This window comes from Camelus bactrianus, chromosome 10 (assembly GCF_048773025.1).
Source record: "Camelus bactrianus isolate YW-2024 breed Bactrian camel chromosome 10, ASM4877302v1, whole genome shotgun sequence".
In the NCBI taxonomy this organism is placed as follows: Eukaryota; Metazoa; Chordata; class Mammalia; order Artiodactyla; family Camelidae; genus Camelus; species Camelus bactrianus.
Genome location: NC_133548.1, coordinates 42,144,828 through 42,168,375, shown reverse-complemented (window position 1 = coordinate 42,168,375; position 23,548 = coordinate 42,144,828). Strand labels below are relative to the sequence as shown.

Sequence of the window (23,548 nt, the reverse complement as noted above, 5' to 3'; positions counted from 1 at the left end):
CTAACAGGAAGCACTGTAATAGACCATCCAGTATACAAGAAGAATGGCAGCTCCGAGCGTGGGGGGCGTGGGTTCATTCGCCGTGGTAGGTGAGGAAGAGCCAAGGCTATCCCTGACTCGCAGTGTGGATGGTCAGTCTGATGCACCATCTTCTCACGCCCGCTTTTTGTCATCCTGTCCATACATGTGGCCACACTGATGGCCTGTACAACCTTTATCCCGAGTTGTGATCAGGCAGCATGGGCCCCTCTTTTTGCTGCATTGGGGAGATTGAACTTCTGTTTCTGTTAGTGCCTCTAAGTTATTTTACTTCAGTCAATTATTTATATAATTGACTTTCTTTTTCTTTCTTGTCTCTTATTGCCTATAATCTTTTTTCCTTCTCCTTTCTGTCCTGTTCTCTCCTTCCTTCTTCCCATTCTCCTCTTCTCCTTAACACTTTCCTTTTTCTCTTTTCTGCTGTCTATCTCTGTTACTTCTGTTTAAAAGCCAAGAAAATTATATCTGATAAGCTTAACAGCAGATGATACATCTCCAAGAGAAAAGAAAGACCTATGTGTGTTTTTCTCCAGCAAGTAAACATTTGTTGAACACCTACTGTATGCTAGATTTAGGGTATTAGATAATCTCTATGCTAGAGAAGTTTATAATATCTCATCAGATTGCATCGATAGATCTCTTGACATTTTTTTGACCTTGTGATATTTTGTGAATGTACATTTCTTTGCAAACATGTTTTTCCTATTGTTGGCATTTTTCTCTGTTAAGGTATGTTATTTCACAAGCAACATTATAAGCAAATTATTGGAAGTGCAAAAGAGAGGAAGAAAAAAATTCACAATCCTATCTGTAACAAATTAGACTTACTGTTTGTGTGTTTTCCTCTAGTGTTTGTCAAAATATTCACATAATTTTTATGCATTAGAAGTCATAGGTAGATATATTTTTGTATCCTTCTTCACTTCGTTATTTCATAAATGCTTTCTAAAATGGTTGAATAATATTCCACTCAGTACAGAAGGAAGTAACATTGATGGAGTACTTACTATGCCAGACATTGTACACATTGTTCTGTATTTGTCTCATTTTATCCCTATAGTAGTTCTATATGGTGAATGGTGTTATGCCCATTTCATAGATGAGAAAATCCAGGCTTAGTTTATTTTCCTTTCATTAATTGAGCTCTACTATATTCTATGTACAATGCTGAATTCTGGAGATTCAAAGATGAGTGGGACATTGTCTGTCCTATAAGGAATTCAACAAATCAACGGGGTGGGGGTGGGCAGCAAATCAGTATAGAGATGATTTCAATATAGTATGCTGGGTGCAGTGACATAGAAGAGAGACACCTGATCTGGGTCAGAGCAGTTTTTACCAGAGCAGCACTTCTCAAACTTTAATGTGCATGTGGAAGTACCTGGGATTCTTGTGCAGATTCTGGTATTTGGGTGATTGGTGGGGTGTGAGAGTCTTCATTTCCAACAGGCTTCCAGGTGCTGCTGGGGCACATTTGGGACTGTTTGGGAATATTCCAGATGGTGTAGGAGTTGAACAGATACTAGTTAGCCAGGAAGAGAAACGAGGAGAGGTAATCTAGACAGAGAGGACAGTTTGCGGAAAGGTGTAGAAGCATAAAGAAGTGAGTTAAATGGGTGAACTACTTATAATCTGTAGCAAGTGTTGGCAGACTACAACTTGCTGGCTGAATTCAGCCTGTTTTTGTATAGCTCATGTATTAAGAATAGTTTTACATTTTTAAAGGGTTGTTTTTTAAAAAAAAACCAAACAAATAAAAAAACATATACCAGAAGTGTATAAAGTCTTAAATATTTTCTCACCAGCCCTTTTGAGAACACACTTGGGATCTGTGGTGAAGGTGGTGCTGGTGGACTGTAAAATCTGCAGCGGGGCATGGTGGAAAACATCTTAGTAGACAGGGGCATGATCAGCAGGGGACGCAGAGGAGCTTGGCCTTTATCTTTGAGGTGATAGAGAGCCAGGGCAGGGTTTAAAGAGTGGAAGTAAAAACAGTAGGATTTTGTCACTGATTTGATGTAAGGGAGTGGGAAAAGGATCCTGGCACGGGTGAATGTGTTGCTCCCAACGGAAATCAGTGGGAGGAGAATCTCTTCGGAAGGTAGAGGTGGTTCATTCAGTTTTTGGACGTGTTGAGTTTGGGCACTGCAGGATACCCAGGTCTTCCAGAAGGTAAGAGAGATCAATTTCTCATTCAGTATGACTGCTTCACTGTCTTGTTTAGCCGTTACTATTTTAGAACTTTAAAAAAAATTGAACTATAGTTAATGTATAATGTGTTAGTTTCTGGTGTACAGCATAGTGATTCAGTTATACATATATATATTCTTTTCATATTAAGTTATTCAGTAGCAGTTTTTTTCTACTATTTTTATATACAGAGGTATGTGTTCCAGAATTTAATTAGCGTTTCCATCCCAGGCTAGGAATTCAACCATTGTTTACGACATTGTCAGTGTCCTGATGGGAAGAAGCAGCATGAATTTCAAATAATTGACTTTTGTGGAAAATTTGTAAATTGGGGACTAACTTGAAAATACTTTGAGATGCTTATTCAATTTAGTGCTTGCATATTGGTTCAGTAAAATTAGTATTCTGGTATGTTGAAATCCAACAGAGAGTAATCAAGTCACATCTGTTAGTTTGTATATACAGTGTATGTGTGCAGTGTGTTTTAGTTCTGTATATAAATATTACTATACTGTGCAAGGATCCGGTTTTTTATTCCTCTACTTATTCTAGGTTAATATAGAGTTATTGGCATTTTATCCATACCCTTCTCCCTGATACTATTGTGAGTCTTTAAAGATACAGTTTGGGAACTATGCAAGAGTATTTCTTAAATTGACCTTATCAGTGTAAATAACATAGATGCAAGCTAAGCTAAAAAGTTTTTTTTGCTAGGAAATAATAATTTTTCAATTCTTTATATAGATTGAATACCTGCTTAAGAAACTTACAGAAGCTATGGGAGGAGGTTGGCAGCAAGAACAATTTGAACATTATAAAATCAACTTCGATGACAGTAAGGATGGCCTTTCCGTGTGGGAACTGATTGAGCTTATCGGAAACGGACAGTTTAGCAAAGGCATGGACCAGCAAACAGTGTCCATGGCAATTAATGAAGTCTTTAATGAGCTTATATTAGATGTGTTGAAACAGGTAAGAGTCCTGTAACACTGTTTCTCCTCACCTTTAGAATTTGCCATATTTGCAATACAGCAAGTTTTCATCACAAAGATAAGTATACATCACTTACACTTCTACGCTGATTTAGAACAGGAATAAAGTTTCTTATTTTCTCAGTCTTGTATTAGGCTTTCATTGTAAAGAATCACTGGTGCAGTTTTGAAATGCAGTTAAGCATTGGGAAGTTACTATTTTGAAAGGACTGTTTAAATGATCACATTTCTAAACATTTTTGAAGTACTCTGGCGTCACGTATACATCCATTATCAGTCATGTGAAAGATCCCGTGGCATGTTGTTCAGTAGAAAAAGAAGAAAACACAGGTTGTTGAGCAGCAGGTAAATCCCCTTCATGTAAGGGGATGTGTGTGTAGAGCTGTCTGGAAGGGTGAGTGACAAAATGTTAAAAGTGATCACCTATGAATTGTGAGAGTTCCATGCATTTTATTCTTTGTTCTTTTCTTATTATTGAACTTACTATTTTATATGTTTATATATATTAATCTCTTTGTATATATTATATTTTTATAAAAAGCAGAAAAATATCCTTACTTTTGGGAAAAAATACCTTTATATTGCAAAGTTGCATTTATCTTATTAGATTAAAATGTTTGTCTTCTAAGCACCTGCATAGCATCTGAAATACATATGGGAAGCTTCATGATTATTAAATAGAATTTATATATTTTTAATGGATCTTTCAAATGTCTTACATTATTATATTGAATCATAACTCCAATTTGGGATTTCCTTACTTTGGTCCTTTCTTTGCTCCATTAGATGATATTGTTGTTTTTGCTCTATTCTCCAAATGCAGCCCATTGATAAATTTTAATTGAGGCTTGATTTGTGTAGGTTTTTGGTGCCACAAAGAGGTATGAGACATGGTCTTTTACTGAAGAGGATTTCTAGGCCCATTAGGATGGCAGAGTATAGAACTACAGGTGAATTTCAGTATGAGATGGCTTTGGCTTGAACGTGCAAAGACTAGGAAACTGAACACGTAATATGATTAGAACTTAGTATAACAATCAAAAGATACAGCCAAGCTATTGTCGTATGTTTAACGATATGTATAGTCTATCACAGGCTATGAGCACCTGTAGATTTAATATTTGAAACGTCAACTGCTCTTGAACAATCCTGAAGGGCATTGGCCTACAATAATGTGTAGTTTGTTGGAGTAAACTTTTGAATCACACATCTTTGAGGCCGGTATGTGGGAAGGAAGTACAGGGCTAATAAGTGTGAGTGTAGAAGCTGTACTTAGAAGGCAGTATGCCAACTACTAGTCCAGTTCTTTTTCTGTTTCCTTGAGGCAGAGTTCATCCTCCAGAATCGTGAGAGGTCAAGTAGAGAGGTTGGTGCCAGAGGGTGTTTGGTTGAGAAGATATTCTTAGCCACGTTGATACCTTTTAGCATTTTCATTGATGGGGCTCTAGATTTACTGAGAATCATTTTGTGTGTGTGTGTGTGTGTTTTAAAGGGAGCAGACAGAATAGCATAATGAACTCCCTCCCTGATCGAATCACTGACACATGGTTAATTCTCCTCACCTACTTTACCTCTCCATTGTCTTGACACAAATCCAGACATTTCATTTTATCTATAAATATTTCAGTAGGTATCCCTAAAAGATAAGGAATTAAAAAAAAAAACCCCACAATGCTGTTAACATCAGGAGACCTAAGTCTCTTATCTGCATATAACTTGGAGGGGGCAGGGGATATCTTTGAGTGCCTAAAATTCTGTGTAAATTTCACCTGCATGTGCTTGCATGAAGTTGACTGGGTACAGTGCCCTGACTTCATAGTTCCTCAAAGGCTCATGATCCACAAAGGGCAAGAACCATTGATATTCATGTGTTCAACACCATGCATACATCAGATAATGGAGTAGGCAAGAATATCAAGGAAGAGATAATCAGCTCTTATAAATAGAAGGATGGGCATTTATATTAGATTTGATCTTTCATAGGGTTACATGATGAAAAAAGGCCATAGACGGAAAAACTGGACTGAACGCTGGTTTGTACTAAAACCCAGCATAATCTCTTACTATGTGAGTGAGGATCTGAAAGATAAGAAAGGAGACATTCTCTTGGATGAGAACTGCTGTGTAGAGGTAAGAGTCAACTGTTAACCTCTTTCCCGTGCTGCCCCCTGCTGTTCAAGTAGTTTATCTTCCTTCTTCTGGACTCCAGAGCCTTATAAATAATCTTAAAATTTATATTTCCAAAATAATATAGGCAATACAGTTGCCATAGTTTCTGAACCAAAAAGTAGAGGTAACTGACAAAATATTTTTCTAATGTGAATTTATTTTCTGTCTTATACTCAAGAAGAAAGTATAGGGATTAAATCTCATTCCTTAAATGATTTAAGGAATCATTTGTTGAATAAAATAGTTATAAATAAGACAACAAAGCAAAAAAAAATCAGTAAGACAGTGTTTGAAATCATGAATATACCATATACCTTGGCCATTTTGAGTGTAATAAATAAACCAAAAGAAGCTGTGAGCATTGCTTTGAATACTTAGGGTGACTTTAGGACACTTTATTCACAGCTGCTATCCTGTAAAAAGAAGTGAAGCCCTCAAGAACATAAAATCTTGAGTTTTTAATTTATATGTGAACTATTACTGTGTCTGTATTTGTTGAAGAACATTTAAAGTACCTAAGATCTCATTCATAAATGATAATGTGTTTTCACGGATGAGATGGTGTATGTTAATGTCTTAGGGTGTGCAGTTCTCAGGAAGGGGTCTTCTTAGACTCAACTAAACATAGAGACTCATGAGATTACCATAGGTCATACCAGTCTACTTGTAAGCGTACAGGACGGGAATTGTAGCTTGCCAGCAGCAGCATCCCTGGTGCAAGGAAGGGAGAGACGCATCAGGAGGGCGTGGGAATCACCCTGGGTTAGAAGCCTCATATCCCATAGGAGACAACACCTGTTTTAACAATTCCATGGGTACATCTTCCAGGGTTCTGTAAGAGACATGCTCTGGTACAGGAGTTGCTGCGCTCACGAAAGCCCAAAGCATGGCCCATCAGGTGTTGCTGGTTCTCCAAGTCTAGATGTAGTTTATTAATCAGGGGTCATTTTTACCTTAAGTGATGTTGCCTAAGGGGCAGCATTAATAAATCAGTAATATTAAGTTATGGGTACTTCTTGTGTAAATAAGTAGGATTGAATTTAATCTAAACATTTGAAAATAAAATTTGAAAGACTAATTTTGGTTTCTGTTTTAGTCCTTGCCTGACAAAGATGGAAAGAAATGCCTTTTTCTCATAAAATGTTTTGATAAGACCTTTGAAATCAGTGCTTCAGATAAGAAGAAGAAACAAGAGTGGATTCAAGGTAAGATCATTTGTCATGATATAAGATGAGAGCTCTGACTTTCTGTTTTTGAATCATATTAAATATACCAAGGCTTTGTTTTCTCATTGTCTATAGTTATTTCTATGTGAAACACCATAGCTAAAAAAAAAACAAATTGAGAAGAGTTCCCCAAATTTTCATCAATTTTGTTTGCCTAATGAACTTATAAACTGTGGGAAAATTATAAACTGGACATTTTAGGTTTTATTTACTCTTATTATTTAAAGACTATGGAATTTCCCCCATTTAAGGACTGTAAAGAATTTTAAAGTGGCCTTTTTGAGTACTTAGTAATATGTAAAACAAAAGAGGAATTATGCAATTGGTTTTGAATACTTCAAGTAATTTTCAAGAGCTGTTACTTTCACAAGTAATCACTAGTTTCAAACATTTATCTCAAGAACACAAACTTTTGATTTCACAACTTTTAAGGTAAAGTATTACTCCAAAATTAGTAAAGAATGAAATACAATTGATGAGATTTTCTTTTTAATCATGAAAGGGGATTCTGAGTGTTATATTCTTGAACATAGGCAAAATTGTTTTATTGAACATTGTGGTCACTTTGATGTGGTTTAAGAGTTTGAGGTAAGGATTCCTGGCTGGGTCTGAATCCTCTTTCCTGGGTCGCTGGGTTGAGTTAGGGATTCTGTAGCGGCTTTCCTCTTCTGTGGAGTGGGGCTAATTATAGTGCCTGCCTCTCAGGGTTGTTGTGAGGGTTAATAATTAGATAATGAAGACAAACTCGCACATTTTGAAAATGACACATCATTGCAGAAATGTTTGTGTTAGATTACAAACAAATGTCCATTAATTGGGCAATGGTTAAATAGATTATGGTAAAGCTACACAGTGGAGAACTGTGCCGTGCTTCATGTGTGTGGACTGATATGGAAAGGTCTCCAAGGTAAATTCAGTGGACAAACCAAGACTCTGAAGAGTGCATTATGCCACCATTTGTGTCAACAGAAGGTGGAGGACATATATACATGTTTATTTGTGCTTGCTTGAAGTATCTCAGGAGAGACATGCAGAAACCGTTAACGTTAGTGGCCAGTGGAGTGGGGAGCTCAGTACTTGGGGACAGGAGTAGGAGGGAGACTTTCATGTCCTTCCATGCTTTTAAATTTGAACAGTGTGAAAGTTCTAGCTATTTAAATAAATGAAACAAGTAGGAGAGATCAGATTTCATATAAAAATTAGGTAACGCACGTAAAGGGTGTATATAAGCAAGTATTCAATACATGGAAGCTGCTGTTGCCACGTCGGGAAGGAAGTGTATAGGGAGATGGTTTCATAACGCGTAGGGAGGGGCAGGCTGAACACAGCAGGTAGCAAGTCAGATTCCAGGAACTCTGAATCTCAGCCCTTACTATGTCTCGTTCTTATTTGACCTTTTGGGAAGTATAGAGAAGCAGGTTGAAAGCCGTGTTCTAAGTTCCTCAAATATGTGCGATATTCCCAAATCAAGTATCTGTTTAAGGATAGATAGGCAGTTATGGAACTTGAGACCTGGAAGGGACTTTAGAGATCATCTCTCTCATCTTAGAGGTGAGAAACTGATGCTGTAAGAGGTTATGTGATTTGCTCATGGTCACACTGCTGCTCAGTGGCAGAAGCAGAACCTCTCCTGGGTTTCTGGTTTTCTTCCCACGATGCCATTTACACGTTAGTCTTACAAAGAATAAATTCCCATTTTTTCTCCTACACCTTTCACAGCCATCCAGTCTACTATCCATCTCTTGAAGCTGGGCAGCCCCCCACCACACAAAGAAGCCCGCCAGCGTCGGAAAGAACTCCGAAAGAAGCTGCTGGCTGAGCAGGAGGAGCTGGAGCGACAGATGAAGGAGCTCCAGGCGGCAAATGAAAACAAGCAGCAGGAGCTGGAGACCGTGAGGAAGGTGGGTGGAAGCTGGGCTGGGGCGCCTCGCGTTCCGCTGCAGCTTTGATTTCACCGAGACAGAAGAACGCAACCGTCGGGGGGTTTTTTTGATGAACTGTGCTCGCAGCAAGTGCATCTAGACCATGGAGTGAGACGTCCTAGTTTTCCCAGCCCTTCAAAGTATGAGGGTCTCAGGGCAGCAAGGACATTTGACTGACCAGAAAAGAACATTTAGAGAACAATGAGCACAGTTGAATTTTGTCAGAGAAAGATGAGAAATTGTATCTCCCTAAGGATGTCAACATCACTTTTGGGTGTCTTGCTTTTCCAATTTTACCCTTTTTGCCCCCATCTTAACTCATGAGGAATGTGAGTGTTAAAAATTGTGGGTTTTACATACTATTTGGAGTCAAAGATACAGTCTGGGTCAGCATCTGTTTCCATCTCAGGGCTAGGAGGTTGAGTACCTCAGGCTGTGTGGCAGAGTTGACAATCATTGGGAAACCTTGCTCCTTGGTGTGTTCATCACGGTTCGGGGGTGGTGCTGAGGCTGCAGTGTGTGGACGTGGTTTTTATTTGAGGTGCCTCTGGGTTGTGCCCGTCTATCTTGAATCAGTGGTCACCTGCTAACCACAAGCTCATCCTTTTGTGTCCTCCTGTGCAGCACCTTTGCCCTGGGATGTGGGAGTTGCCCATAGTTCAAGGCCCCCACATTCCTGGTGGGGTTCTCCCTTTGCAGCCCCTGGAAATGCCACACTCTGTGCTGACTTCCTCTGAGTAGACTGACGAGTAAAGACTTTTCTAGTACTTTTATAATCTTACGAACCAGATGGGCGTACAATCTTAGAAATAGTTGTTCCTGTCCAGCACACCTGCATTCTAAAAGCAGCTCCGCAGGTCCTGTGCCCTTCCCCCTGAATCTCTCTTGCATCTTGCTTCTTCCTGCTGCCATGCATTTTCTGTGAAACTCCCTGAGTAGGCCAGGATGAGCACCGCTTCCTCCATTCCTTCTGTGCACAGCAGAAGCAGGGATCTGGGCTTAGTGTCCTTCTTTTGTAATTTTAAAAAATTATGAAAAAAGTCATACATACAGAAGAGAGTGTTAAATTTGTATATATGAATAATCATAAAGTGAAGACCCCTGAAACTACTTACCCAGGCTAAATGGAATATTGCCAGTATTTCAGAAGCTCTACTATCCTTTCCTTCTTTGTAATTAAAAAAAAGAAAACCAGTAAGATTCAAGGTTCATGTATATAAAATGTTTGTGGGACCAGTTCCAGCGTGGGTAGGGGAGGGAGTTCCCCAGATGTACAGTCAGCAGCGCTCAGACACTAGCAGGGTGTGTGAGAGTTCAGCTGAGCTTTGACACTGTCTGCCAGCAGATGACATCAGGTTCCACAGGGTTCAGCCCCACAAGACTGGACACCCGCTACCCCCCAGCCCCCGCCTCAGGTGCCAGTCCCACGCCCAGGTTGTGACCTGGGCTTCTGACTGACAGAGTGGAGGTTCTCCTCCTTGGACTTCAGATGCCAGTTGCAAGTCCAGGTTGTTACCTTCACTTCTGAGCAACTGGCTATAAATCAGAGGTTTTTACAACCCTCCTCCTCAAGTTCGATTAATTTGCTTAGAGTGGCTCACAGAACTCAGACACATTTTACTTACTAGTCACTGATTTCTTATAAAAGGATATAACTCAGGGACGGCCAGATGGGAGAGATGTATAGGGCAAGGTGTGGGGAAAGGGCATGGAGCTTTTATGCCCTCTCCAGGCGCATCACTCTCCCCAAATCTCCATGTGTTCACCATCCTGGAAGCTCTGTGAACCCTGTGCCTTTGGGTTTTTATGGAGGAGTCATTGCATAGGCATGATTGATTAAATCTTTAGCACTGGTGATTGACTCATCTTCCAGCCCCAGAGGTCAGAGGGTAGGACTGAAAATTCCAACTCTCTAATCACATGGTTGGCTCCATTGGAACCAGCCCCATCCATAGGTGCTTTCTAGAAGTCACTTCATTATCACTCTCAACACTTAGGAAATTACAAAGATTTGGGGAGACCTGTGCCAGAAACTGATACACATATTTCAGTTCACAAGAGTGAATATATGTATTACTTACTGTAAATCGCAGTATCATGGTATAGTTTTATGAGTTTTTACAAGTGCTGAGATTCTTGAAACCATCACAGAACAATTCCAGTACCTGGAAGAATTCCTTCATGCTGCCCCTTGTGTTTAGACTCTCCCCTTACTCCTGACCCCTGGAAACCGCTGATGTGTTTTCTGTCCCTACATTTTTGCCTTTTCCAAATTGTCATATAAATAGAATACAGTATGTAAGTTTTTCTCAGATATATACCTGGAGTGGAATTGCTGGGCCATGTGATAGTTCTGTTTTTACTATTTTGAGGAACCTCCATACTGTTTTCCACAGTGATGGCACCAACTTAACATTCCCAACGATAGTGTATAAGGGTTTGGGTTGTTTGTTTTTTGGTGTTGAGTTGTGTGAGCTGTTTACAAATGTTGCATATTAATCCTTTATCAATTATATCATTTGCAAATATTTTCTCCCATTCTGTAGGTTGTCTTTTTGTTTTGTCAGTGGTTTCCTTTGCTGTGCAAAAAGCCTTTAAGTTTAATTAGGTCCAATTATTTTTGCTTTTATTTCATTTGGGAGGTGGATCAAAGAAATGTTGCAGCAATTTACAGCAAAGAGTGTTCTGCCTGTGTTTTCCTCTAGGAGTTTTATGGTGTCCAGTCTTACATTCAGGTCTTTAATCCATTATGAGTTTATTTTTGTATATGGCAGCAGGGCTGTTTGGCCGTCTCGTCTCCTGTTAAGCCGGCTGCCCCTGTTGGTATGACATCCACTTGTTCATCTCACACTGACTGCTCTACCGCCTGCAGCAGTGCCCTGGGGCCTAACTTGCCCCACAGTCTGATATTTAAATTCAGACCCACATGTAGTCCTGGGGGCCTGTCTTTGAGACTTACTCCTACTACATGGCGGCTCTTCTTTGCTGTCTTCTCCTGGTTTCCTCTGTCGGACTTCTAGCTGGCTTGTGGTTTAGTCTGCTGGTCTTGTCAACTGAAAAACAAAAAACAAACAAACAAAAAACCGCAAAACCTTAAAGTTGAGAGTTATGTTTTATTTGGGGACCTTACTGAGGGACTGCAGCCCGGGAGGGAGCCTTTCAGCTCTGAGGAACTAATCTTCAAAACCTTAACCTTCAAAGAGGTAAGGGAAGAGCCAGGTTGTTTAGGAGTTTTTGCTGGGGGAAAAAAGAACCATGTAGTTACTGCTAATCACAAAAACCAGATATCTCAAGTTAATGATTTTAGTGCTTCTCTATATATGGGAAGACACAAGTCTGGGCTGATTAAGATTATTTCTTAGATGTGCGTCTTAATTATCTAGGGCCAGTATTGTTTTTCTCCATCCTGAATTCCCCTCAGGGCACACATGGGGCAGTGGCAGTGGCTGATGGCTTGATGGTGCAAAATCCTTTGTTTACTTAAGTGGCAGGGAACTTTTTCTTTTTGTCTCTAACGTAGCCCTAGACTGGGCGCTGCGGAGAGAGGGAGTCTGGTGTTCTTGGTTCCATGGCCATGGGGTAGAGCCTCCTTCTCACTGTCACTGGGGGTGTAGAGAAGGGCCTGCACCATGCCTCAAATGCCATAGACTTTCACGTAGATGTCCTTGCTGAGATTTAGTTGGTTTCCTTGTATAAATGTTCTCCATTTGCTGTATGCTTTTAGGATAATTCCAAGAGATTTTAAATAGTTTTTTTTTTTCTAATTATTGTTTCTCTGGGGAAAGTGTCCATGGAGTTCCTGATGCCACCCTTTGGGAAGTTGAGTTCTGGTGAACGTTTTAAGGAATAATGTTAAGATGATGAAACTGTATAGGACGAGCTCAGAAAATAGATTCAAACCTCACAAATGCATTTGCAAGTGAATTTAACTAATGACTATACTAAAATTTTCTTTGCAGAATGTTGTTCAGACTTACTAAGAGTCATTCATTTACCTAACTAGTTTTGTATATTGACTGCGTAAATTGTTGGAATGGAATTCCAGTGGATCTATATGTTTTTCTTCTGTCTTTATTGAACATCGAGAATGTTTGGCTTCTCCACTGTGTTTAAATGTAACCGTTTCTCTCCAAATGCACTTCCACTGTAACATTTCCTGCTTTTCTGTGGATGGGTTTTGGGGCAGAAACTGGAAGAAGCAGCATCTCGGGCAGCAGAAGAAGAAAAGAAGCGCCTTCAGACTCAAGTGGAGCTGCAGGCCAGGTTCAGCACAGAGCTGGAGCGGGAGAAGCTTGTGAGTACCGCTGGCCTGGGGACAGGCTGCCGCAACTCCTAACTCCCAGAGCCAGCCCGGGTTAGCAGAGGGGCGAGGACGGGTGGTGGAAGGGTGAGGACCCAGGAGGCTGGAGTGAGGCCGTCTTGCCAGCTTGGCTCTGCTGCTGCCTTGCATTGGGCCGTTGGGGAAGTTACGTGTTTGTTATTCATTCATTATCGGTTTATTCAGCACCTTCTGTGTGCCAGGCACTGTGCCAGGGATGTAAAGAGAAACCTTGCCCTCAAGACCCCAAAGGAGAAATGTATGGAATGGGATGACAAGTACTGTAGGTAGGATGACTCTATGTCTTAGTTTGTCTGGGGCAGCGTCTCCCATCCTGGTAAAATTATTAAAGTGAGGGGTTTCTCAAGTCATGAGAACATGTGAATGCTGGTCTGCTGCTCTGGGCCGCTCTGACTCATCTTAAGGCTTCCATCCCCCAGAGACCCAAGATCCAGGTTGCCTCAGGTAGTGAGCTGGTTGATTGGAACACAGGTCTCCTCACGTTGAGTTACAGTGCGTGGGAGAGGGCTGAGCCCAGGGCCTATTAAATAGGTGCTGTGACGTTTCCTGTAGCAACCTTTTGCTGCTTAGAGTTGAAGTAGACGCTTTGTGCTGGGAGAGGAAGACACATGTGGTCTGAGAGGGGGCTGCACTCGCAGCCATAAGATCTGGGTTCCTGTCCTCTCTGCTCCTTCTTATGAGCGTTAGTTTCTCTTCTTCAAATTAGGGGGCTAGTCACATGATCTCTCAGGACCCTAATGGGGATGAGGTAAGCTAATGCAAGTGAGAATACCTTGTAAACTGCAGAGGGGTATGCTAAGGTGTACAATATTGTATTTAGGGTGTCCTTGTCTTTTAACTTTTAAGGCAGAGATTCAGAACTCTTTAATCCAGAAGGGAGAAACCATAAGCTTGTTAGAACACTAGTTAACTGCATGAGGTCTCGCAGAGCTGAAGGTGCCCTACAGGGAGGGAGAGAGGAGGGGTGCTAGGCAGCCAGGTGAGTGCAGGAGGGCTCACTGCAGAGCAGCCTTTCTTCTCTTTATTTCAACCCTTTGGCCATTCTGCCTGGGAATAGGTTCATTCCTCTTAGAGAAGACTCTACTGGTAAAGAGGTTGTAGCTTTAACAAAGAAAGGGGTTTAAAGAGAAATTATACAGGGGAATATTTTTTTCTTGAGTTTGAAATGTGGAGTGAAAGGGATGAGAAGTCCACCAGGGCAGGAGAGCGGCGCTGGGGCTGTAGTCTGCGTGACTGAGCCCTTTGGTTGTGGTCTTGGAGTCGGTATTGGTGCTGGGAGTGGTGCTCTCACTTCCTCCGTCTTCAGGGAGCAAAGAACGGGGCCCTGCAGCCCTGATGGGCTGCAGCTGTGGGCTGTGAGCTGTGGCTTTGCTCAGGATGGTGGTGGAGCGGCGGGAGGCTTTTCCGGGGGGTGAAGTCAATCTGAGTTTAAACATGACCCTTTTATATACCATCAGATCAGGCAGCAGATGGAAGAACAGGTTGCCCAAAAGTCCTCTGAACTGGAACAGTATTTGCAGCGGGTCCGGGAGCTGGAAGACATGTACCTGAAGCTGCAGGAGGCTCTTGAAGATGAGAGACAGGCCCGGCAAGATGAAGAGACTGTGCGGAAGCTTCAGGCCAGGTGCCAGATCAGCTCATCCACTGTGCTTCACGTGCTTTGCCTGGGCTTGTACACCTTCTAGGGCTGCCAGAGAGGAGGGTGTCTCTGCCAGATTGGAGAGACCCTGGAGGCTTGGCTGGCTGGGTTATATATTCTCCGGGAATCTGGGACTCTGGAAGACCCTCGCTTCTGGGGCTAAAGACAGGCCTTACATCTGTTTCAGAGCAGTCGGGTGGATGTGTTTGATGGGGGTGCCCTTAGTCATATCCTACAGTGTCAAGGACCCAGGATCAGATCTGGTGAGAACCTGGTTTCTTCCACATGTTCCAGATCTGAGAAACATGTGTGCAGGCAGGTGCCTGCTTCCGGCCAGAGTTGCAGCCACTTTGGAGGGTAATGAGGAGCTAAGCAGTTTCCGTTTGGTCATTCAGGATCGGTGACATTCCTTAAATAATTTGTACTTGAAGTATTAGTTTTAGAAGTTCTTGAAACCTAGTTTTGTTTTTTTTTTTTTTTTTCCCTTGGAGCTTTTAAAAAGGTCAGGTTTACTATTTATGATACTCATGATCCCAGAGGAGAACTTTCAGTTTTTGGCCTTTGTAGCAGCAGGGAGGACAGAGTAGAATGAAGACCCCAAAGAGCAAATCTGAGCTACCCTCTCCCACTTTCTAACTTGCTTCCCTGTTTGCTTTCCGTAAGACATCTTGTCAGGAGATGTAGCACTAAAAACTGTTTACCTGTAGCAGCAGCTGGTCAGTCACTTTATGCTTTGAGCTACACCCCCTGTTTGGGGACCATTTATGGGGTGAGCTGGGGTAGATTTTCCATGGCTGCCATTCCACCCATAGAGCAACCAAGATGTTCTTTTAATCTTTGGGTGGGGAAGAGAGAAAGAGGGAGGTTTCTTTGTCCTGTATGTTGCCAAAAATAACTTCAAAAATAAACTCATTAGGTTTTGAAAATTTTGATTCTTTTAAGAAAAAATTATCTTCTAAATAGAAAATTAAATGCTTAGTATATTGCCTGGCATTTATGGGTCCCACATGTGTGTGTTTGTTGTAGTGTGGTGCTAGCCAGGTGCTGGGACTACCATCCAGGTGCCTTTGGGCACTGATGTGAGCACACCACCCACGGTGTGGGAAGGTTTGAGTCTCATGTGACTTCCAAAAGAGACATTCTAAGGGACATGTTGAGAGTTTATATATTGCCTTTGTGCAGAGAATTCATGGGAGGTATGCTATATATATTTCTCTGCAGTTTTGAGGGAGGTTAATTACAACACAGCAAAGATTAGATCGCATAGGGAACCAGATAACTCTAGAAATGTATTAAGATGTTTTTATTTCATGTTTATAGAATGAGTGATGTTTTGAATAAGAGACAGTTTTGGATAATTGAAACTAGTAGTTTTTAACCAGTGGTAAGTATCAGAATCACCTATAAAGCTTTAAAAAAAAATACACATGTAGGGCCTATCATAAATGTACTGAATCATAGTAACTGTGGATAGGAGCATCCACACCATCCAGGCATGAATGTTGTTGTTTAAAAAACTCTGGCTAATTATTTTATATACTGATTTAAGTAAATGGCAGAATGGTTTCAACCTTTTGAATGCAAGTATTACTGCTACATACAGCTCTGCTCCAATAAGCTGAAATTACTGCACAAAAATTAACTACTTTTTCTTGGTGTATAAAGACCATTTGATGAATTTTACTATTGTACATTATTTTTCTTTCAAGTTAGTTTTTGGAACTTGAAATGGACAGAATTGCCCCCTCTAGTGGTCATTTTTAAGTGAGGAGAAGCTACCTCTTTCCCAAAGTCACAGGAGGCTGGGCCTGATTCAGAGGAACATGTTGTCATATTGGCAGAGGGAGCTTTCTCTTTGCTCCCACTCCTCAGGGTAGGCCTTTCTGGGTAGAAAATAAAGGGACATCATCATGGAGTTGAGATGGAAACATTGAAGTCTGGCACTAATGAACTGAAATGTAGTCTTGGGCCAAGGATGTATGTTGGGGGTTTTTATTTAACCTCCTGTCCTTTCTTTAAACACTAGCAAGTCATTCTTGGAACGTCTGGCATCTCATTGTTCTTCCAATGGATGGTCCTTTCTCCTTTCTCTGTCAGTGTCTTAAGTTTCCCTAGAAATAGTTTTTATAGTAAATTGTTGAAATACAAGAACTTGACTTGTAATTTTTTTTCATTGAAATTAAGATGTGTTCTTTTGATGTATAATCCTGAAGGTTTTCTAGCTTCTCCTGCATGGGAACTCTCAGATCTGTATTCCCGACAGCTGGTGCGGTGTCTGGCACCCAGTAAGCACCAAGGAGTCTTTTCTGAACGAACGGATCTAAGCTCCACTCATAGGGCCCAGTGGAATGATAGTCTCTCTTCCACATGATAATACTTTTCATGTATTTGAAGACAGGTTGGGACTGAGCCCTGGAGTGAAGTCTGGGTTTGATTCCCAGCTCTAAGACTTTGTTTCTGTGTAATTTTAGATAAGTTACTTCACTACTTTCAGCCTTAAGTTCCTTATCTATAAATTAAGCTGGTAGGGTGGTTGTGCTTATAAGAGATAGGGCATGCAAAATGTTTAGCCTAATGTTGGGATTTGGTACTCACTCAGACTGTGTTGGTTTCTGTTCCTTTATCTCATTTGCAGATGGGGGAGATATGTAATATATAGAATGTCAAATAAGCATTCAAAAAAGATATTGAAAGCCTGGAATGATGGCTTGAGACCAAGAAGATAATTTAAAATATCAACAAACAAGTACAGGATCCAGGAGACTTGACTTAATAGTAATTCATTTGAAAAGATTCAGGGTGTTAACTTCCCTGTGATATGATTGCGGAACACCTCAGATACCCTTAGAGCAAGTGAGGTAATAGCCCCACCAAAGTAATACGAGCTGATTTTGATTCAGCTCTTACGATGTGGTAGGCACTGTTCTAAGTACCTTAATGCATTATTTCTTTTAATGGACCAGCAAACCTTTGATGGTGGCTATAGTTCCTATTCCTTTTTTACAAATGAAAAAACTGAGGTTCAGAGTTTCAAGTCTTTAGTCAGGCATCTTGTTGCAAACCAGAGAAACCAACTTGGGTTAGCTAAAGCAATAAAAGAATTTCTTGGAAGGTTCTTTAGAAGTTTACCAATTCCTCAGAAAGGCAGGTGGCCTGGAACACAGGCAGGAACCAAGGGAGGCTGGGCAGCCTAGACAGGCCACAGGAAAAGTCCAGCAAGGATGCCACTGGTGCCAACATTGGCCTGTGGGTTGTTTGGTCAGTTGTCCCCATTGCTTCTGCCATCACTCAACCCTGGATGTTTCTGCCACCAGCAAGATAAATTCTCCACTGTCTCTGCTTCTTTGTGTCAGTTGCTTCAGAGTCTAAGTTCTGGAAAGGGCATCTGCTTAGCCAAGTCCAGCTTGGGCTTCCTCCACACCCTGGCTGCCCAGGGGCAGAAGGACAGGGTCTGACCTGTGGCTTCTGTGGTGGGAGATGGGCCCTACTTTCCATCCCATTGTGGCTGAGTCCCTAGACAAATGAAGGGGTTCAGTGCTGGGCAGCCTAACCTGCAAATGTCTATTCCTCTCTGTACTTTAACTACTGGGATGAAGAAACAGGGTCCTTCCAGTCTCGCTCACTGTTGTATCCTTTGTGCCTAGAAAGACACATGGATGGCGTGTAATACACACATGCCGAGACAGTGAATACACTGCACTGGTCAGCCCACATTGGCAGTGTTGTGTTCCCTTGTGGATGTCAGCCTCCAAGACGTCTCAGAGGCAGCAGATTGGCCCTTTGTGGAACACGGGATATTGAATGGAAGAGTTCGTCTTAGTTGAGAAAGAGCTTTCTAAGGATCAAGGCTGCCCAGAAATAAACTGGCCTGGCTTGTGAAGCAGTGAGTGGTCCATCACACAGAGTAGAACCACCCTGTAGGACGTTGCAGAGGGAATGCTTACAGAGCTAGGGGATTGGGGATGGAGGAGTTGGGGTGGTCAGACAGGGGTGCAGAGTCTGTTACGTTACTTCTGCTGTTGTTGATTTTAGAAGAGCAAACTGTGTGACTTGTTCCCATAATTCTGGCGGTCAGTTCTGTAGAGGTGCATTCTGTGCTGCGCTGGCATCTCACCACGTTGTCTATACTTTGGGTACGGGTTGGGCTGCATGTTAATTATTTACGTACCTGCAGAGCTGGATATTCTCAGACAGGTAGCCTGTTATTAAAGATAACATTTTGAAGTCACCCAGGCCTGGGCTGAAATCCACTGCTGCTTCTGCATCATACTTTTAAACCCTTTGACTTCACCTGCAGGGATGGTCACACCTTGCAGAATTGTGGGGGATTAGCAGTAATAAAGGGAAAGAGCCAGACACGCAGTACTTGGTCAGTAAATGGTGTCTGCTTTTATTTTACCTTTTGTCAGCTCCTTCTTCCCTTGCCTTCATTACTTTGTTGGCTTTTTCCTTGGTAATAGGTTTTTACTAGATGAAAAATGTTTTAATATTGTAGCAGCCAGGCAAGTTTCAAAACTTGGCCTCACCCCCTGCCTGCCAGGTGAGTGACCTAGTCCAGGTCACTTAACCTTCAGCCTCACTTTCCCTGTCTCAAAACTGAAGACTAATAATACTTGAGTTTATTGTGAGCATTAGCTGAGAAAATACACTTAGCTCTTGGCCCATGAAGCCTTCCACTTTCTTTCTTTCTTTCTTTCTTTCTTTCTTTCTTTCTTTCTTTCTTTCTTTCTTTCTTTCTTTACTTACTTACTTATTTAAAAAGGGTGAAACGGGGAGAGATTGGAGCAGCCCCCATGGTCACCTTGCCAGCTTTGTGAACGTGGGCCTCTCTGGCTCCTGGTTTCCTTCTTGTAAAACGAGAGGTGGGTTAAGTGACCTCCAGGCTGTTCTGACGCGCCTCTGTCATCCACTGGGTCCGGTGTGGTGACTCGGGTGGGTTGGATCCTGAGCTCTCTGCATTGCAGGTTGCTGGAGGAAGAGTCTTCCAAGAGGGCTGAACTGGAGAAGTGGCACTTGGAGCAGCAACAGGCAATTCAGACAACGGAGGCAGAGAAGCAGGAGCTGGAGAACCAGCGCGTCCTTAAGGAGCGGGCCCTCCAGGAAGCCATGGAGCAGCTGCAGCAGTTGGAGCTGGAGCGGAAGCAAGCGCTTGAGCAGTACGAGGTAGTCAGGCCTCTTCTGCAAACACGTGCCTTTAAACGCAGACATTTTCAAACAACAGAGTATTTGCTTCACTGTAAGAAGCTGTGTAAGAATTTTGCTGATCTATAAGTAAGGATGTTATTGAATCAAGCTTGGGTCTGCTTGCCTGTGCGCAGTAAAGCCAATCTACTGACCCCGGGTTGTGGTGAAGGAAAGTGCAGCGTTTACTGCAGGGCACCAAGCAAGGAGTTCAGGACGACTCAAGACACTGGAACTCCCTGAGGGGTTTCAGCAAAGCATTTTTAAAGGCAGGGTGAGGGAGAGGCATCCGAGGGTGTGTGATCAGCTCGTGCACGATGCTCTGATTGGTTGATGGAGGTAACAGGGCGGTGTGATGCGGTTAAGGGGTTAAGATGATCAATCCTTGGGCTCCAGTTGGTCTGGGGGCTACATGCTCATGATTGTCAAGTAGTGAATTTTGTCCATTTGGTGGGGGGTTTTAGCATCTGAAGAACAACTCAGGAAATATGCATCAGGTACTGTTATCTTGGCACTTCAGAGAGGAGCTAAAGCAGAGGATATGGGGAAAGGGTCTGTCTGTGAAGGCCCCATAGCGTCCTGCTCAGTTACAAGAAGTCTTTACAGGTGATGAGGCGTAACAGAGTCCAATCAGGAGACCGAAACCACACAGTAATTTGAACCGGGAAAGTTTAACATAAACAGCTATTAACTGTAACAGGGGATTACCTGCTAAGCAGCAAAGAAAACTTGTAAGAATGCAGGAATGGCAGGCCCAGGAAGCAACCACTGCCTCAGGGGCTGAGGTGGAGCACCCCCAGAGCACCAGGGAAGGAACACATCTGGAAGAGGGTCCCCCTTCCCCCTCGGGCCCCTTAAGCCCACTGCTGTGATCTAGCCCTTGTAGAGGGCATGGCCTTGGCCCACTGGACGGCACTAAAGCCCAGCGAGGTGCTGTCACCGGGACGCTGCCCTCTGGGGCACTGGTGTAAGCTGCCCACAGGGGAGGTGCCACTAAAACCCAATGGGATGAGTACCATGGGTGTCCCACGTGCTGCAGGAGCTGCCAAAAGAGTGCAGTGGAGCCTGGAAGCAGAGCCCCTGCCTCCTCCAGTGTCCTGCCAGCCCTTCCACTGACAAAGCTTAAATGGTGCCAGCTGGCAAGGGACAAATGTCCTGTCATCACAGGCAGGACAATGAAGGGCAGATTTGGAGCCAAGAGGCGGTAAAGCTGTAACTGACACACAAGGATCTTAAACATTCATCTGTAATTAGTGTGAATTAGGGCCTCCATGTGACCTCAGGCAGGTCACTCAGCGGCTCTGAGTCCTGGGTTCCACATCTGAAAAATGATGGTAAAATGATTCCTGCTACTTATGGCTGTGAGGACTTAATGAGATAATCCACAGGTGTGTGGTAAGCCCCCCCGTCGTCGCTATTTCTCTTAAACTACCTGTGCGTTTGCATAGCCCCAAATCTGCTTTCGTTCCAGGGAGTTAAAAAGAAGCTGGAGATGGCAACCAGTAAGACCAAGAGCTGGAAGGACAAAGTGGCCCAGCATGAAGGGTTAATTCGATTGATAGAACCAGGTAACACACTCTTTGAAATAATCAGCTATTCAGTTCATTTTTCTGTTTTATTTGTGTAGTTGAATTGTTTTTTTTAAAAAAAAAAAGGACTCCCTTAGCCCAAATACACAGAAACCCAGCTGTTTAGGGTAAATTTCTCTGCTAGATAAGAAGGCCTGGTTAATCCCTTTGTGTACATCTTCTGGTTGTTTCAGCTGGTCTGATCTTTATGGATGTTCCTCAGAGAAGAAATGAAGTAGAAAAGTTACTCTTTTGTCTGTGGAAAATGATAATGTTAATTGAAGAATATACTACTTCCCATGTTGGATGTGTGTTTATCTCTTAGGCTCAAAAAACGCTCACCTGATCACTAACTGGGGCCCCGCCGCGTTCACCCAGGCAGAGCTGGAGGAGAGGGAGAAGAGCTGGAAGGGGAAGAAGGCCACGGAGTGAGCGGAGCCATGTGGGTTCCGAGCGGAGCTGGAAAGCTTGATGCTAAAGACAAAAGGACCTGGCTTTGCTGCTTCTAACCCTCCTTCCTCCAGCGCCTCCTGTGGGGTCAGTGTACTAAAGGAGCCTTCTTACTTACCTGCCTGCAAGTAAGGGCTTACCCGAGAAAAAAAAGGTCAACATCCTCAGGCTTTATTCGCGCTTTCTTTGAAAGCTTCTGCTTCTAGAAATTCCCTTTAGCTCTGAGTTTCTTGTCAGAAGGAGGCAGGGCCCAGATGACGCAGTGGTGCCCTCCATCTGTCGTGTGTGGCGGGGAGCGGGCGCTCAGCTCACCAGTGTCGGAACCTCTGCGGACTGGAGCCAGTTGGCCAGTTGTTTTCCTGGCAGTGAGTTTCCTCCTCTGAGTGCTCGTTTCTAAACTAGACGGGCCAGTCTGCTTGCCGTGGCCTGCAGCTGACGCGGAATGCCTCTGACCATTGCTGCTCTGCTGGAGAAGTCACTGCTCCCGCATGTGGACCTCGTTCTAAGTGGTCACAGTCCATGTATTTGGTTGTGCAGGTTTCTGTTTAATGCAGCCTGACCGACTGGCACCCTGGCTCCAGCGGCACTGTCTCAAGGAGGCAGAAGTCTTCTAAACAACGCATTGGTTGAGACAGATACTTATGAATCAAAGACAGCACAGAGATGAACTAAGTAAATCCCATTTGGAATGATATTTTGATACTAACTGAATTCCTCCTCATATTTAAAATGGTTTCAACAGTCAGCGTGCTGACAGACAGACCCCTTGGTTTTACTTTTGTAGTTACTGTACAGAACATTTCAGGAGTGTGTGAATGCTTGTCCTAATCAGGCCTTTTCCTTAACAAATACGGATATGATCATTTCTAGGAATTATCATGAAAAAAGTTTTAAAATGTATTTTTGTGATGTGCTATGTTGAGAGGGAGCAAAATATTTATAATTTGCAAACATTCTTACCTAAATATTGTACACTGTAATTTGCTGAACTTTCTTAATTTTTTGCTAATTTTCTAAGATGTATTAAAAGTATTTTGTATGGTTTTTTGTTTGTTTGTTTTTTAGTAAAAGGAACTAAGTAAGAAAATAAAGAATACCAGAAGAGCATACATTTTAAGCTGATTTAATAGAACAGCAGGGTAAGGCTCTGTGTGTGTTTGTGTGTGCGTGTGTGTGTGTGTGTGTACGCATATTTCCATATAATGAGATGGACTTGGGTTTAGGGACACTTCCTGAAAACCTGGGTTTGCAGTTTGGACCCCCAAACCAATGCTATCACGAAGTTAGTTATGGCCTCAGGCTTGGTGTTTGAGTCACTGATGTGGGAAACCACAGCAGACGTGTCAGCTCACAGACGGGAACTTAGAAGAATGACTTCTCCCTCATTGCTGCTGTTACCTCCAAATCCTCCTACCTCTTCTTCCCCGAATTTTCTTTTTATGCCTTTCAGTTTTTGTTTCAGTTTTGCCAGAGTAAACAGTGTGGTTTTTTGTTTTGGTTTTACACGGTTGCGGAGATTAAACCTATTGTGGACTGAGCAGGCCCACTCAGTCCAGCTTGACTGTGTCTTGGAAAGCTGAACTTTCCCTGCTAGAGGAGAGAACACACTGGTTGGTGTGCTTTAACTTCTTTCTCTACTGCAGTGGTTCTCAGCTGGGGACGGTTTTGCCAAGACACGATCAAGCTATACTGAGTGGGCCCACTTGGTCTAGCAAATGTCTGGAGGAGCGATGTCTGGAGACATTTTTGGTTGTCACTACTGGGAGTGTTACTGACATATGATGGGTAGAGGCCAGGGATGCTGCCAAACATCCCACGGTTCACAGGACAGTC

General features: G+C 42.7%; 1 protein-coding gene across 1 annotated transcript in view; it reads left to right on the top strand.

Moving 5' to 3' along the window:
- Window positions 1-22,759, top strand: part of SWAP70 (switching B cell complex subunit SWAP70) — a 59,503-nt gene extending 36,744 nt beyond the window's left edge. Inside the window, exons 4-12 of the mRNA XM_010964882.3 lie at window positions 2,974-3,201; window positions 5,205-5,351; window positions 6,487-6,595; window positions 8,336-8,517; window positions 12,725-12,832; window positions 14,335-14,501; window positions 19,481-19,679; window positions 21,169-21,265; window positions 21,591-22,759. Coding sequence (XP_010963184.1) covers window positions 2,974-3,201; window positions 5,205-5,351; window positions 6,487-6,595; window positions 8,336-8,517; window positions 12,725-12,832; window positions 14,335-14,501; window positions 19,481-19,679; window positions 21,169-21,265; window positions 21,591-21,697 — 1,344 coding nt within the window. The 3' untranslated portion in view covers window positions 21,698-22,759. The remainder of the gene's footprint in view (window positions 1-2,973; window positions 3,202-5,204; window positions 5,352-6,486; window positions 6,596-8,335; window positions 8,518-12,724; window positions 12,833-14,334; window positions 14,502-19,480; window positions 19,680-21,168; window positions 21,266-21,590) is intronic.
- The last annotated feature ends 789 nt before the right edge of the window (window positions 22,760-23,548 follow it).